Source organism: Triticum urartu, chromosome 6A (assembly GCF_056163025.1).
Source record: "Triticum urartu cultivar PI428250 chromosome 6A, HENAU_Tu73, whole genome shotgun sequence".
Taxonomy (NCBI): Eukaryota; Viridiplantae; Streptophyta; class Magnoliopsida; order Poales; family Poaceae; genus Triticum; species Triticum urartu.
Window position 1 is genome coordinate 300,774,602 of NC_141878.1, and position 16,682 is coordinate 300,791,283.

A 16,682-nucleotide genomic window follows, 5' to 3' on the forward strand; every position below is an offset into this window, starting at 1 on the left:
TCCGATGGCGTCGACGGCGCGCGGCTCCGGTGGCTCCGGAGGCGTCGACGTCAGCAGGAGACAGCGACGAAGTGGGGCGATGGCGAAGTGGAGAGACGGCGGCGAAGTGGGGCAGGGGGTTTAGGGGAGAAGTGGTGGTCGGGGGGCGCGCAGGGGTTAAGTCAAACATAGTGGTAGCGCTGGAAGTAAAAACACGCTATAGCTAAGTTAGCTATAACGCTTCTTACAAAACGCGCTACTGCTATAGCTTTCTCATTTATTTTTATTTTATTTTATTTTTCTTTCCATTTTATTTTTTTCTTTCTCATTTTTTATTTCTTTCATTTTCATTTACTTTTATATTTGTTTTTCATTTTATTTTCTTTTCATTAGCAGTGGCGCTTTTCACCGTAAATGCGCTGCTACAGTAATCTTAGTGGTAGCGCGGTTTTTCTAAGACCGCTACTACTATGTGTAGCCTATCGGCTTAGTAGTGGGAATTTTAGTAGTAGCGCTTTTCCATGGAGACGCGTTACTGCTACATTCATATCTGTAGCGTAGTTAACCTACACGCGCTACTGCTATATAACACTAGCGCCCTTTTTTAACAAGCGCTAGTACTAAAGTTCTGTGTATAAGGTTTTCCCTAGTAGTGAATATATAGGACGAAGAATTAGGTCAGGGGGTGTTGGAGTAGGCCTAGGGCACGCCCCTATGGCTTGTCGTCTACTCCAAGGTCTCATGACTTGGAGTCAAGTCCAACAGGTGTCTTCTGGTCCAAGAAAAATCATCATGAAGGTTTTATTTCGTTTGGACTCCGTTTGGTATTTCTTTTCTACGAAACTCAAAAATAAGGAAAAAACAGAAACTGGCACTAGGCTCTAGGTTAATAGGTTAGTCCCAACAATAATATAAAATAGCATATTAATGCATATAAAACATCCAAAATAGATAATATAATAGTATGGGACAATAAAAAATTATAGATACGTTGGAAACGTATCACTATAATAGTAGAATTGGTACCGGGTTTTGTTTTCTCACACCTACAAGTAAAAGGCTTATGGAGGACCTTGGCTAGTAAGTGGCACAAATAATTCAAGCAAATGTTAGTCAAGATGTCGAAAAAGTTGAAAAATGCACAAATCGCAAGTAAGACAAATAGATCAAACCCATGGATATCACTAGGAACACACATGGAAGATAGATGGGATCCGCACAACCAAGGAATGCGCTCTAAGAGGTGGAACCACGGAAATGCTCTTGTTGTACGGATACGAGAGAGACGCTAGCTCGATTGCTCTAATGGGCTAGATATGCTAGTGCACCAACCTAAGAGAGAAAGGGGCCGTCTACTATCCCAAGTATGCTTATATATGTATGAACCGCGATGATAGACTAGGTAAGGTGGCTCAATGCTATTGCTTACAAGCTCTTGCTTCTATTTTTATTTTGCTTATAAGCTCTTTTTTTACTATGCCACAATGCTTGATATGTGAGCCGAAATGCGAGATAACAAGTAGGATATGCACGGGAGAGACGTAACACTAAAGGTGCACTAAAAGTGTGGCCCGACAATTCTCAACTTACTAGTCTCGATGGGTAAGTGACGCAAAAGAGGCTTGAGGCTATCAAGGTAATGGAAAGGGTAATACAAAGGTGTCGTCGAGGTTACCATCCTTACTTACGGTTGGTATGAAGATGGAGTTGTCGAAGTCGAAGTGGAGTCCGAGCCGATGACGAGTGGCGGTGATGATGAAGTCAAGTTGTGCCCAAGTAGCCGAAACACCTTAGGACACATGTAACCGCAACCCAATAGCTCAAACACCAACGAGAAGTATTGCGGAAGACAAATGGTGGTGATGGAATGACAAAAAGAAGCAAAACAGGAAGTGGCCGAACAATTCTGTAAGGCCCGTGCGCACGGGGTAAGTGAGTCCCGTGTGAACGGGGTCCCAATGGCACGTGCGCACGGGGTGTTCTGTAGCGGAAGAACACCTTCGGATCCGTGGGGTTTTTGCAAAATCCGGCCAAAATCAACGCTAAGATGGATGGAGGATGGCGGGAAGGGGAAGATCTACTTGTCAAACACTACATCTGTGGATCAAATCAACCAAATCTCACAAGATCTAACAAATTGCAAGAAAATTTTTGGGGCTATTTTTGGTGGGGATTTTCGAATTAGGACGAAAAACAACAAAATCAAACTAGAATATGGGAGATAGAGACTCCAAGATGTGAATCAACCTTGCTCATAATACTAAGATGTTGTAGGGTGAAACCCTAAGAGGGATCTTTTCACACTTGGAGGGGGGAAGGGATGAACACCAAGAACATGAGGAATTCACTCCAACAAAACCCAATTACACATCCACTAGAATAGCAAACACATAGATCAACAAGCATACAAGAACAATCCAAGGAAACAAGCAACATCAGCTCCCTGGGTAGCCCGTGCGCACGGGGTCGCCTGGGAGGTGCAGTCTTGCTCCTCTTGGCTTCCTTCTTCTTCCTCGATGCCTTGGGGTGCTTCTCCTCCTCCTTTGGGGCATCCCGCAGCTGCTTGGTGGCGTCGGTCTTCATACCTAATGACACATAGCATGTTTTGGTGAGGTAGCAACCAAGTCTCGTTCATGTCCATATCTTTCTCAAGTAGGAGTGAGTTCACCTCGATTTCAATTGTGCGTGCTCGAGTTCTTGTCATGGGTCCATGTGGTGCATTATTCGTAGTCGGTTTGTGAATGAACATGTGGTGAAAAGAATGTTTCCATGTCCATATGCCCCTTTTCTTATTATTTGTATTAAGGTGAGGTGAATGAACATGTGGTGAAAAGAATGTTTCCATGTCCATATGCCCCTTTTCTTATTATTTGTATTAAGGTGAGGTGCATTATATCTCATCATTCGTTGATGGTGTTTCACGTTGCACGACGTGCATAATACAGTGAATCAATAAAACAACAACACATAAACCACATCCAGAGGATGATGGTGTATGAGAAGAGAAGACATGAATGACAAGTTCAACAAAAAAAAGTAGCTAGAGGGGTGCATGAAGATACTTGTGTTTATGTTGTGGCTCACTTCATGAGGAGTAAAATGAGCATTCATTCATTTGTTGGCCCGGGGCAACACATGGGCAGTCAATTAGTCTATGGTAAATTTGGCTGTCACCGTGTCTTACATAATGAAACATGCAATTCAAAAGGAAAAACATAAGAAAACATGTGTAGATGACAAGATCCAACGCAACATTTACATGTGGCTATCTATAACACAGTGCATTGTAAAAAGATGGCTATCTTGTTTTTCTTAACCAAAGGAGATACAGTTCTATTTTACGTGAAAACAATAGGAATACTTTAACGCCTTTCCTGATATCTGCAACAAATAAATGTACACAGTTTAGGTAAAAGGGTCTTATCAACATCACGCTAAACAAACAAATGCATAGACAATGGTGAAACTATACAGAAAAAGAAAAACATAAACTAAACAGGAGTTCGTCCATGATTAAGAACTCATGACCTGAATGTCTTTCCATGGTGCATTGCTGAGCCCATGCGTTACGGATCCTTAAACAATTACACGGACAGCATTTAAGAACTTAAGACATGTTGCTAGTCATCATCTAGCTCAACGAGCTGAGCTCTTCGCTCGGCCGCTTTCTTCCTGACGAAGATGCCCCACCTCATAGCTGCCTTGATTTTAAGCCAACCCACAACAGCTTTCCCAGGTGGACGAGTGCGGTCATCCTCAAAGTTCAAGTTCGGGGAAGGTGACTGCATGTAGGGCGGAAAAGTGAAGCCATCATCATTCATGTTGGTAGATGCTCCACCCATGTTCAAAATTCGCAGCATCTGTTGCATTTCGTCATTCTCGAGTATCTCATGGCTCCTCAACCTGATCTCCTCCATCAAGTAGTCATCAACCGCACGGTTCTCTTGCGGCTGTGACCATTGATCGAAAGGGTTCAGGTCTGCAGGTTGCATGGACTGACCAACTGCTGAGAATTCAAAACCCTGTTGCTGCTGCTGTGCAGGTTCCAATGCCAAAATATTGGAGCCTCCAGAAGTTTGAGTCTGAAGGGAGGGCCCACTGAACTGGCTTTCAGGTGACAGTGCACTCCTCTCATATTGCATGGTAATGTTTGCAGCGTTATTCTGAGGACTAGTGTTTCTTGCTGCCAGATTTCCATTATATGTGCTTCTTACTCCAGCTGCTGGACAGAGAACACGAATTCAGCAATCTCAGTATATCAACACTGCATAGTACTAAATTACAAATATCATGTGGCCCGCACATCTATACCAGAAGCAGCAGTCAGTTTCTTTATGCATATATAAGGGCATCCATGATGTGGAAATGAAAGTCAACTTTAGGAATTTTTACACATTGTCAGGTCGACCTTAGTTAGAAACATGTTGAGGCAGCTCCCTAACTGTATAACCCGTGCACAAGCAAATCAAAAATGTTCTTTCTCTCTTCTCTGTCTGCAGTGTGAAGATTGGACAGCAGTTTTTTCTCTTGCCACAGGGTCATGGATGCGCCATCGCTGGGAAGACAGCCACCGTCAACATCTGAGCGCTGAAGCAAGAGGATGGGACACGGTGGAGACCAGAACCGAAGCAAGCAAGGCAAGAAGATGATGAGTAGCACTTGAGCGCAAGCCGCCGCCGCGCGGACGGACGACCACAACCAACAAGGTGAAGGAGCCTAGCGCACGATGCCCAGGCCGAGCGGTACGTGCAGTCGGTCCTGGGCAGAGCTGGAGAGAAGAGCAGAGAGTAAAGAAATATCCATGGCCGCAAGGCCAGATCTGGTGGATGCCAGTTTCAAGGCTTCTCTGATCACGAACAGCGAATGGCACATGCGGCACTAAGATTCCACGTTGAAAAAAAAAGAGGATTTAGGGAACTTATTGCCGGCGCGTATGAAGGAACGGACGAAGGTAAAAAATGTTCAACGGTTGAGGAAGGAAACTAGCAAAACTCGCAAGTGGCTCCATCTTAAGGGCTAGTTGCCCGTAAGCATGGTGAAGATTTAATTTGGAGTCAAATAAACTGGTGGTACATGAAGTTGCACTGGATGGTCACTTTGGTGCTACAACTTGAAAGATACACCGACCGAGTGCCTAAACTTACAATGCAGTGCATTTTCCGCCTAAACTACGTGGTTTTCTAGAGCGACGCAATGGGTTGACGTTCCCAATGTTCCACGTGCAGGCCTCATGTCCAGCCTGCTGGCCATGTTGGCCTCCTACGAGTCCGTGGCACTCCCAGCTGCCATCCGCTTCTTAGCATCCACCTTTCTAGGCGATAGGCGGGGGCCACATGGTACGCAGGCCACCATCGACCAGATCATCCTGGACCGGACCCATCGCACTCGAGCCGCCATGCCCGCTGCTCTGCTTTGTGCACAGCTGCAGTGCGTCGCCGGCGCCGATGATCCTAGAGTGCCTCGAGTTAGCATTCGGCGCGTCGATGGTGGGCCGGATCAAGGAGCTGATCAAGGAATGGCGAGAAGAACTCGCCCAAGGGGTGCTGTTGAAGACGTTCTACGCTTCTAGTCCACGCACATGCTCGCCAAAGGGTCACCGTTGTTGTTCTAGCCCATGCATTGGTGCTTGCCGCAAGCGCTGCTACCGCCCATGCGTCGATGCCAGAGGCTCGTGCAATGAGGCACACAAAACTAGCATTGATTTCCCACCCGATACCACACGCGCCGTGCCCCACACCGTCCATGCACACCATTGTTGGCCCCACCCTCATGCCATGCCCACCACTCCCCATCTTCCTTGTCTCGTCGGCGAATGGCACAGCAGGTGCCGTAGTCATTTCCGAGCCAGAGCGGTGTGCACAACATGCATCAACTGGTCTATAACGTCGCCATCTTCATGGGTGTGCTAGTGTCATCTCTCAAGGCCAATACTAAGTACAAAATTCAATGTATCTCCATAATAACATGCAGCATTGTCTCATGCACGTGGCACATGAGGTCCTGTGTTTGATGCCCCGACGCGCTCCTTTTTCCGTTCCTATTTCTTTCCCATGTGCTGACAAGCAGGGCCCATATGCCATAGTGAGAGAGATAGAGATTTATTTCTCTCGTATGTTGACAAACAGGGCCCACTCGCACCACATAGGCAGAGTTGATGGCTACGGATAGATTAAGCACCGTATTGTCACGTTTAGTCATGTTTTGGCGCTTAATCGGTGTATTTTTTAAGTTGTGGCACCAAAGTGACCATCTAGTGCAACTTCATGTACCACCAGTGTATTTGACTCTTTAATTTGCTATAGCACATGGTGTGGGACCCATCTTATGGCATCCTTACGAATTAAGCATTTGAGACAGCCTAAATGAGTCAAAATTGAAGTGCTGACAAAGTGACAAGGTAGTTACAGCAGTTTGCAGCCACGATGCAAATGTGGCATTAACACCACTTTATCTATAGTTACCAATGTCACAATTTTAGTGATCTGAATATACCTACTTGAAAAGGCATCTGTTGTGCTTTACTATGTGCTACATCACATTATGACTTATACTCCCTCCGGTCCTTTTTACTCTGCATATTAGAATTCTCTGAAGTCAAACTTCACAAAGTTTGATCATATTTATATGAAAAAATATCAACATCTGTCATGCTAAAGTTATACAATATGAAACTTTAAGTCATGACACATCTATTGATATTGATTTCAGATTGTGAATGTTGGTACTTTTTTCTATAAAGTTGGTCAAACTTTACAAGGCTTGACTTCAGTCAAATCTTATATGCGAACTAAAAAGGACCGGAGGGAGTACTACTACCTGAGCAGACTATGATGACAATGAATAACTGAAGAAAGAAATCATTTAAAACAATGAATAATCCTATAGAAATAACAATGGTGGACAATTAATATTCATAAGATACATCAGGGTTGTTTGATTGAGGTCTTATTACCTTCACTTGGAGTGCCTGTTGAAGTTTGGCCAGCTTTTCCTGGCAGTAACTGTTTTTGTGCATTGACAAAACCATACAAAGCAGGGTTACTTGTTGAAGCTGATGCGGTATCACTTCTGGTCGTGACAGATTTCTTTTTCTGCTTGAAGCCAAGAAGTGCCTTACCATCATATTCTACAGCATGCATCCAATCCTCATATGCTTTCTTTACCAACGTGTCAGCATAGACCTGGATTTAAGTTGAGCATATTTGTGTTTTAGTAGAATATCTGTGTTTAAATATAATGACTTGAGTGAAGAATTATTTCATGAGGGAAAAGAAATTTAGCTAAGATGGTAGAGAATGCAGATTAAAGAATCAAAACTGCTACAGTTCATATGCACATAGCACAAACTTCAACTCATACAGCACCCAAATATCAGCAGTTACTTTGATTTAGTTATAGTTGACAACTTAACATGGACAACGCAAAATGTTTAGAGCTAACGAACTCTCTTGAAATTGAAGTTTCATTTTACTTTTTCTGTTGAAATGAGAATGGTTATAATTTGGCTGCACCAGGATACCAGTATAATCATGCAAATATGAACTACTAGTGATGGGAGTTTAAAGAACTCTAAATTGACAGAACCTCTTCCAAATTATATAATGCATCCTGCTGGTCTATTTGGTATCCATTGAATGTGTGGTACTGAAATTTAGCTAGAGAAATCTGTGTATTTATGTGTATTGCTGGAAGGGCCTGGATGTGCGGTGAACATGTTGAACGCGGACCAGTCTGAGTGATACACTGGTATCGTACAGCAGAACACAAGTTTGCAGTCTCATGTAACAACTTGCTCCGCTATACCAAATCTAAGCCTTACAACACCAATGATTTTTACAAATATTTAACAGGCCCAGACGACATGTAACTGGACTTATTATTCGATAACACATAAATAAATATGCAAACCTTCTGGTTGTCCGTGAGATTTTCAGCTGAAATGAACTGATCATCAGCAATCAAGCCAGTGAACTCATATATGTTATTGAATATTGCACCGACATTTCTTGAATCATTCACATAATATATATAATGCTTTCCACCTAAAACACAAGTCTTTGCATGCTCAACAAGGCTTTCCCACATCTTATTTGACATGCCACTGCCAAGAATCTACAGAGACAAGAGCGTAAGAACATAAACCAAACTCCATAAATTACAGTCTGATAACAGGCATAATAGAACTTACACTACGCAACCTCTGTTGATCCCTAACAAGAAGCCGAAGAAAATCTTCAACTGTATAGATTCCGCTTCCATTTAACTTCTTGTGGAATGCACCATCCTTGCCAACCTTTTCTAATCTCCAAACATCATCCTTCAAAGCAGGAGGGTAGTGTTTTTTGTACACTGCAAAATACAATATCAGCCTACTCAATGCTTGAAACTTTTAACAGTATGAGCAAATTAACAATGTATGGACACATACATTCCCCTCTATGATCTTTAACAGTAAAAGCTTCTGTCTTCGCCTCCCTAACACGAATACCTTCAGAAAAACCAGAGGCAACCCTGAGCCCAAGTCTGAATTTCCTGCTTCTTATCCAGCTGGAGTTGTCAGTGAAGATAAGCTCCCCTATGGTTCCAACACCTTCTTTAAGAGTCACCTGAAGGTCACCAGTCAAGAGAGGTCTTTTCCCTTCGCGCTCCTTGACAATATGGCCTTCAAACTCCTCTTCTGTCCAACCCTCATCTTCCTCTTTATTGAAGTCACCCTCAAGCACAAGAACATCCAGCTTTGCACATGATTCAGGTCCCGAAGTGACAACACAACCAGTGTTGGTATCCAGCAGCACAACATGTATAGCTGCCCCCTGCTCGCCTTCTACTTTTCCACCAGTAAAGAGTGGGAGAGACAACCTGCTTCTAAATTGAAGCTGAAGATTTGTCCCATCAGGGCCTTCTATTCTTTTGGGAGAGGACCTGTTTTCACTATGCATTAGTATCGTATCTCACCAGTGTGGCTAAACCACATCTGCAGAAAATCTGAAAATCCCAGATAAAGCCATCCCATGAGTGCCACCACGTTAAACAAGTTTATGATCTTGTACCTTCCTTCAATTCTAGCAGGACCCAACTTGGCCAAAGCACGCTCTACCTCTTCGCTTACCTATTCACAAAATATAGAAGAACAGAATGATCAACATGCTCCATCAAATAAGTCAATAGACCGTACAATAAGTGCTTCTACTCACAACTCTTCGAAGAATAGGCTCCAGCGATGAACAAAGCTTCTGCAGACTGTCGACTTTTAGTGCTTCCACAATGACACTACAATATGTGTCCTTTGTTTAGTAATCAAAATTTCAGAATGTTGCAGACAAGTAGAATCACCGTTGTATTCAATTTGAAATGTACAGACACCATAACTGTAGTGTATTGACTAATTCTTTCAAACAGGTATTCTTAAAAACTATTAGCATCATTTGACAGTCAGATCATCATTGTATTCAATACATTATCAGTGTTAAAAGCAGTGCCGACACTGCATGTAATCGACCCTATCTAAACCAAATTATTCAAAGCTACATACTGAACTCTCTTGGCACTGTAAAGATTTTTTTTTCTATAACCTATCAAGAGTTCTAAAATATGTTATACCTGTTGCCGGTGATTAAACATATGGAACTTTCTGGTGCATCAATGCGGTATAAAAACGTGCTATCATATATCATAGAAAAGGAGTCAGGCAGAGCTGAGCAGGATGCGCAGATTTGTGCTGTCAGCTGGTGCTCTTACACGGAACTGAGCAGCACTCACTGGAGTACCAACTGAGTACCACCAAGCACAAAAACAGCTATGCGCCACAGTACATTTTGGACTAAAATTAAATTATCATCTGGAGTCACTTCCTTTAGCTTATAATTTAAAGAAGTAGTAAATGTGTTATGCTCAGAGAATCATCTTGGGTCCAAGTTCCAATCCTACTCTTACCTAACTGATTCAACTAAAACAAGGATTAGGTAAGCTGTAGCACCCCTATTCCAGCCGGTAGGAAGCTTAACAACAACATTAGGAATCGAATTACTCAACCGAATGGAGGTAAGTGGAGGATCTAAATTTCTTCCTAATTAAAGCAGCCGACAACCTAAACCCCAAACCCAAACTTGTCCCACAAACCCTGGAAATTTGGTACTACCAGGCAGAAAGAAACACGAACCTTGCAAGGGCAGGCACGCGGGGCCGTTTGGCCGCATGGTCGTCGTCGCCGCCGCCGCCAGTGCCGTTGGTGGGGTCGAGCACACGCTTCGAGCCCGACCGCTGCAGGCCCCGCCCAGACCGCTGCATCACGCCAAAACTCTAGCCCTAGCGGCCTCCTCTGCCGCCGCCACCGTCAGATCTGCACCGGCCGCCACCACGAATCCAGGTCAAAAAATAATAATTCCGTGGAGAAAACAAAAATCAAAAATAAAAGCAGCGACCAGAACCCAATCGAAGCGCGCGATACCGTACCGGTGCGGCCGGCGGGAAACTCAGGTGGATCGAGAGGGCCGGGCGAGAGATCTGCGCTATTAGTGTGGGGGTGAGTGAGCACCGCGCGGCGCCTGCTCGTGTGTTTGTTTGTGCTCGCTCTCTACCGCCTGCCTTTTCTTTACGACTTTTATACTAGGGAACGCTAGGCGCCGGCCGACCGGTCACAGCTTTGGGCCGGTCTCCTCTGACGTAGGGCTGCAAACGAGTCGAGCTTGAATGAGTTGGAGTTGGCTCAGCTCAATTAATATGAAAAATTGAGCGAGCTCAAACTGAATGAAGCTCATGATCGAGCTATAGAACATGACTTGTGCTTTAACTTGTAACGATCTCGAGTCAATCTTAAGCTAGTTTCAAGCTAAATGAGATAGTAAAAATTATAAATCTATGGATGAAAAACAAAAAATAAGGTGAATATGCTGAAACCTTTACAAAATATAGAATATTTAACACATAGTCGACCACGTGCCATAATTAGGCCTAAATCTTCTCTGCATTTAATTAAGTTTTCATGTTCGTTGGTAAATAAAACGAAGAAAAATTGTGGACAGCATATATGGTAATAAATTATTTTATTTCCATTTAGTATATGACATGATCATTTAACATAATAATATTATGTCGAGCTATCGAGCTAAAATCGAGCGAGCCAACATTGGCTCAAGATCGGCTCGTTCTTCGGTCGAGCTACATAAAATGTTCAAACTCAGCTTGTTTCTTTTTGAGTCGATCTCGAGTCAAGTAAAAAACGAGTCGATCTCGAGCGGCTCATGAGCCTCGAGCTTTTCTTGCAGCCTTACCTCCAAGCTCGTATGTTTTCAGCATCTGCACTATCTTTTGCCCGATTCTTCAAAAATCGAACCTCCACCAAGCTTCTCTCGTAATCTTAACTTATACTAGCATGTACCCGCGCGGCGGCACGCCGCGCCTTGTTATGGTTAACAGTGTATACTATTGTATATATTTACACTTTTTTTATTTATTTTTATTAGTCTTGACTCTGGATGATTTTTTTTTGGCAATAACCTAATTTTTAGGGGAAGCAATAATAGAGGTGTGCATGCAACACTATGTTAAAAATCCTGTATGCATTCATCTGCTGATCATTTTGCTAATTGGTTGGTTACTACTTATTCATTTAACTTTTTGCATGTCTATTAAGTAATATAAATTTTGAATGATTTTTTATGAACATAAAGCCATTGTGGATGCTAAGGTGTTTGAAGAAGGAAAGTTTTATTGCATGAAGTAATCGATACTTATTAAACAAGGGAAGTACTTTTATATATCGCATGCTAAGTTTGAGTTTGGTGAATTTCGGTGAATCATCTATGTAGTATATAATACTTTCTGTACATATATTTTTTCTTGTTCAATTAATAGTTACTTGAGTTGTGGCCGCACTTCGCTGGGTCATTCGTGTGTTAGTTTTTCTGTTCTGTGTGAACTTTTATTTGTCGACATTCATGTTCAGAACTTGGTACCAGATCTTCATGTCTTTTCACAAATTAGAAAAGGTAAAGGTATCCACTAGAAAAGGATAACGGTGTATATTTTCCTTTTGAATTATCTTCAAAAAAAACTTAAAAAACAGTTTTTCCATGACCAGAATGCCCAAGTGCTGGTACACGATATGTGTGGCCATAGCACTTTCTTCCGCGGTTTGTTTTGTCAAACTACGTTCTTCATGGGGCGGCATGGGATCCGTTTGCTTTCGTTTTGTCGCTGATGGTTGCATGCTTTGATTGGGCGTGAATTACAATGATGTGACCGCGTGCATGTGCATGGGATTGAGAGGCGAGGTGCCTACGTGAGTGAGTGAGTTTTGCATGGGGTGGCCACATGGTTCTAACATCAACAGTTTTTGCTTTTCGACCAGTTAAATCATGATGTCAAATCTTGCGGAAGAACACAGAGAAAGAAACACGTCAAATCTTGCGAAAGAACACAAAGAAAGAAACCCGACCTATTTTAGACTTTTAGAAGCCACGGTACCTGTGGAGCAGGGAACAAACACCGGGTAGCTAGGGAACAAACATCGAGCACCGCGTCTTCCGCAGGATACTCCAGTTGAAGGCAAGAGGTTCTGGATTGCATCGACGTTGCCGTGGTTGTAGCCATAACTTGGCTGGTGTGCTAGCGTTTGTTCCGACCTCCTCCACCCAACGCGGAATGGCTACCATACCGGCGTTCGTAATGGGTGGCGATGTTTGCTCCATCATCCCGGATACGGCAATGCCCGGCTAGCCGCCAGGTGCGAAGGGCATCTTCCCCGCACGATGAGTGTGTGCCGCCACCGCCGCTCTACATGCACGCAGGTCGCTGCCACCTCGCGTTGTTGCCGCAGGAGCCACGTGTGAGGTATGGCCACGATGCACGGCTTGAGAAGGGGCTGATGCCCATGATGCCGATTTTGGCTAGCTCGATGCGGCACAGCGATGGAGGCGAGGCACTGCAAGGAAAAGTCGGGGTCGACGGAGATCCGGAGGCGCCGCTCCTGGCGGCTGACTTCAGCGGCGGCGGCAGTGAAACGATGGAGGCATGGTCGGACCCCGTGCAGGAGCAAGGCGCGTGTGGGCACATGCTCTCGTGGTCACGGCCTCGTAGTAGGCTACGCAGCTCTGGCAGTCGTGCTGGTTATAGATGTACTGGACCCGGCGAAGCAGACGCCACCGTCCATCGGGGAGCACCGGACGTAGGTGCAGCCATTGTCGCACGAGTGGCGCCGCTTGCCGGGGCGCTCGCTCTGGCATCCCATGAGCCGGCCGCAGACTGCATGCATGATCATCAAACGCCGGAGCATGCTTCATACATACGGGCCGAGCCGACACAACGACGATATAGCAGAACGGCCCCAAACACCGCGTCGGCCAACCACAACCCCCCGGGAACGAGGAGGCCGACCCGGACGCCGCGGTCCATTACAACAGAAACAAAGAGATACCATGGAGACAATATACGTGAGACTGAAGAAGACCTACTACAATAATATGGCAAGAAGGACGGTCTATTTATAACCCCACAATGGTGGCGATAGATGGCGAGGTTTCGAGATTAGACGACGACAGCGGCGCGAACCAGAAACTAACAGCAGACTCTAGATCAAACGATGGAAGCGGCACCGATCAAAAACACAAGGAGCGCCTAGATTACGCGATCGAAGCGGCACCCTTTTTTGACTGGAAAGCGGCACCAAGAACCGAATACATGAATGCACGACACCACAACTCGATCAGGACGCACGTGCCACTACTAGGAAAAGGGCTATAGATAGGATTGACACTAATGGCGCACCAAGGAAGTAGTGCGCCACTACTATATACTAATGGCGCACCAGTTGGTGATGCGCCATTAGTGTGGAAGACACTAATGGCGCACCAGAAAATAGGTGCGTCACTAGTAATAATTTTTTTTCATTTTTACATACATACTAATGGCGCATCCTACCGAAGTGCGTCATTACTAGTTCTAACTAGTAATGGCGCACCAGACAGGGAGTGCGCCAGTACTGAATTTTTTTATTCTTTTTTTTGCAAAACTACTAATGGCGCACCGCCTCACAGTGCGTCATTACTAGTTTAAACTACTAATGGCGCATCCTGTAAAAGTGCGTCATTAGTATTTTTTTTACTTTTCTGCAAAATTACTAATGGCGCACCACCTGCAGGTGCGCCATTAGTAACCAGGGTTACTAATGGCGCATTTGCAGGTGGTGCGTCATTAGTAACCTGGGACCCCAACAAGATATTTTGGACAGCCACACCTACCCACTCACTTTCCCCACTTCATTCCCTCCACCTCCTTCTCCAAGCTTTCGGCTGCCTCCTCCTCCTCACCTCATTTCCACCATAGATTCATCAAAATTAAGTGGTGAAATTACCTTTTTTTGATAGGTAAGTAAGGGGAAAGCTATCTTCATGATGTAGATCTACTTTTTTTCTCCCTAGCTCGCTCCAACGTAACAACGTGCACATGCACTTTTTGTGGCCTAGCTAGATCTATGTATGTTTGTGGTGTTGCATGTGTTTGTGGTGTTGCATATATGTTTGTGTTTGCAGGTACCGGTATTTGAAATGCGATAGTTGCCAATATTTTGCCGGAATGTTGATTCATTTCCGTTTCGGCGAGAATTTTGGCACTTTGCATTCTTTTTTGTCCTATTTTTAGGGAAGGTCATGCCAAAATTTTTCTTGGTTCTAAAATATCGTTTTGCTCTACCCCGCAGGCGACCATGGCCCGCATGATGACCGAAGGCATCGTGAATAGGTTTTTGAGCTCCGCGAAGGCCGAGATGCTTCAAAAGAACGAGACGGAGATAAGATGTCCGTGTCGAAGATGCAAGCTGAAGAGCCTTATTGCGGACCCGGATTCCGGGCAGGTGCGGGACCACCTGCTCTTGCGTGGTTTCATGGATGGCTATCGGTGGCAAGGTGATGAAGATGACTATGAAGTCGTCCATGGGGGCCGGGCAAGAAATGAGGAAGGGCAACAAGACAAGTACCACCGCGGCGAGGGCGGGCGAGAAGACGAAGAATCTCCAGGACATGATCACGACGGTGATGCTGTACACAGTCATCATGTAGAAGATGCCGTACATGATGATGAGGAAGATCAAGACGAAGGGCATGATCATGAAGATGAAGATGCCGGAGCAGACGACGATGGAGGCTGGGTGCAGGACCCTCATATTCAAGAGCTGCTTCTCAAGCAGACGGATAACGCAAGAGCTGCCGCCCGAGAGAAAGCCAAGCTGGATCAACTGGAGATAGACGCGGTTACTCCATTATATGAAGGATGCAGGCCCGAGGATACCCGCCTGAAAGTAACACTCATGGCTCTGGAGATGAAGATAAAACACAAAATGACCGACGCATGCTTCGACGAGAACATGTCATTCTGGCACGAACGTCTTCCCAAGGGGAACAAGTGCCCGACCAGTTTCGAGGAGGCGAAAAAAATCGTGTGTCCTCTGGATTTACCGCACGTGAAATACCATATGTGCATGAACAATTGCATCATTTATCGGGACGAGCACGCGGAGTCTACCATATGTCCGGTGTGCGGCGTCACTCGATACAAGAAGAGGAAGAAAGCTCCTCGAAAATCGGTGTGGTACTTTCCGATCACTCCTCGTCTGCAGCGGTATTTCGCGGACCCTAAGGTAGCAAAGCTCCTGCGTTGGCACGCGGATAGGGAGGAGAAGAAGCGGGAAGATGACGGAAATGATCCAGAGATAAATAAAAAAGACAAGATGCTGAGTCACCCTAAGGATGCGAGCCAGTGGCAAGCGTTGAACTTCGAATACCCAGAATTTGGGAAGGATCCAGGGAACATAGTGCTGGGCGCGAGCACTGATGGAGTCAATCCGTTTGGCAGCCAGAGAAGCACACATAGCACCTGGCATGTGTTTGTGTGGATGTACAACCTTCCCCCTGGTCGTGCATGAAGAGGAAGTACATTCACATGAGTATGCTAATTGAAGGGCCGAAACAACCAGGAAACGACATCAATCTGTATCTGGGGCTGCTGAAAGAGGAGCTAGACACGCTGTGGAAAACGCCAGCCAATACGTGGGACGCCGCAGAGAAAGAATATTTCCCTATGAGAGCCGCACTGCTCACGACGGTGCACGACTATCTCGGTTACGGATATCTCGCGGGGCAGGTAGTCCACGGATTTTCTGGATGCATAAGGTGCATGGATGACACAACGTATCGCCAGCTAGATAGAGATCCCGGGTCTTCGAAAACCGTGTTCATGGGACATCGAAGGTGGCTTCGCGACGATGACCCATGGAGGAAACGCAAGGATCTGTTCGATGGTGAAACCGAACCCTGAAAACGCCCGCGTACGAGGAGCGGCGAGGAAATAGACGAGCTGTTGAAAAATTGGAAAGATTGCCCACTGCCAGGAAAGAAGCAAAAGGCGCCAGAGCCGGGAAAGAAGCGAAAGGCGCCAGAGCCGCTGCTGAAGGTATGGAAAACGAGGTCTGTTTTCTGGGACTTGCCGTACTGGAAGATCCACCGTGTGCCTCACAGCCTTGATGCTATGCATATCACGAAGAACGTGTGTGAAAGTCTGCTTGGTACCCTGCTCAACATGCCAGAGAGGACCAAAGATGGGCCGAAAGCAAGGGCAGACTTGAAATCAATGGGCATCAGGCAGGAGCTTCACGCTAATGATGATGATGATGATGATGAGGCGAAGCAGGACACAGAAACTCGTCGCAAAGG

General features: G+C 45.2%; 1 protein-coding gene across 4 annotated transcripts; it reads right to left on the minus strand.

The window, feature by feature from the left end:
- Positions 1 to 3,063: 3,063 nt before the first annotated feature.
- LOC125512929 (Calmodulin-binding protein) lies at positions 3,064 to 10,589 on the minus strand. 4 transcript variants are annotated; one of them, XR_007285607.2, is made up of 10 exons: positions 10,432 to 10,589; positions 10,139 to 10,318; positions 9,174 to 9,249; positions 9,030 to 9,088; positions 8,408 to 8,901; positions 8,168 to 8,328; positions 7,888 to 8,091; positions 6,932 to 7,160; positions 3,508 to 4,201; positions 3,064 to 3,360 (listed from the first exon to the last, which is right to left on the minus strand). XR_007285607.2 is itself a non-coding variant. In XM_048677995.2 (9 exons), exons 2-9 carry the CDS (start codon positions 10,264 to 10,266, stop codon positions 3,600 to 3,602), a joined length of 1,950 nt encoding a protein of 649 aa, XP_048533952.1. In that variant the 5' UTR covers positions 10,267 to 10,318; positions 10,432 to 10,589; the 3' UTR covers positions 3,409 to 3,599. The 4 variants fall into 4 exon arrangements, 3 of the variants coding, with proteins under 3 accessions (XP_048533952.1, XP_048533948.1, XP_048533949.1); XM_048677995.2 differs by lacking the exon at positions 3,064 to 3,360 and having other exon boundaries at positions 3,409 to 4,198; XM_048677991.2 differs by lacking the exon at positions 3,064 to 3,360 and having other exon boundaries at positions 3,409 to 4,201.
- Positions 10,590 to 16,682: the final 6,093 nt, after the last annotated feature.

Excerpts from the sequence above, each read along its gene's own strand:
- LOC125512929 (XM_048677991.2), bottom strand. The coding sequence starts at position 10,266 with ATGCAGCGGTCTGGGCGGGGCCTGCAGCGGTCGGGCTCGAAGCGTGTG. Across the intron at positions 8,329-8,407 it reads TAAAGATCATAGAGGGGAAT|TGTACAAAAAACACTACCCT; the intron begins GTATGTGTCCAT and ends TGTATTTTGCAG. Across the intron at positions 7,161-7,887 it reads ATCTCACGGACAACCAGAAG|GTCTATGCTGACACGTTGGT; the intron begins GTTTGCATATTT and ends ACTTAAATCCAG.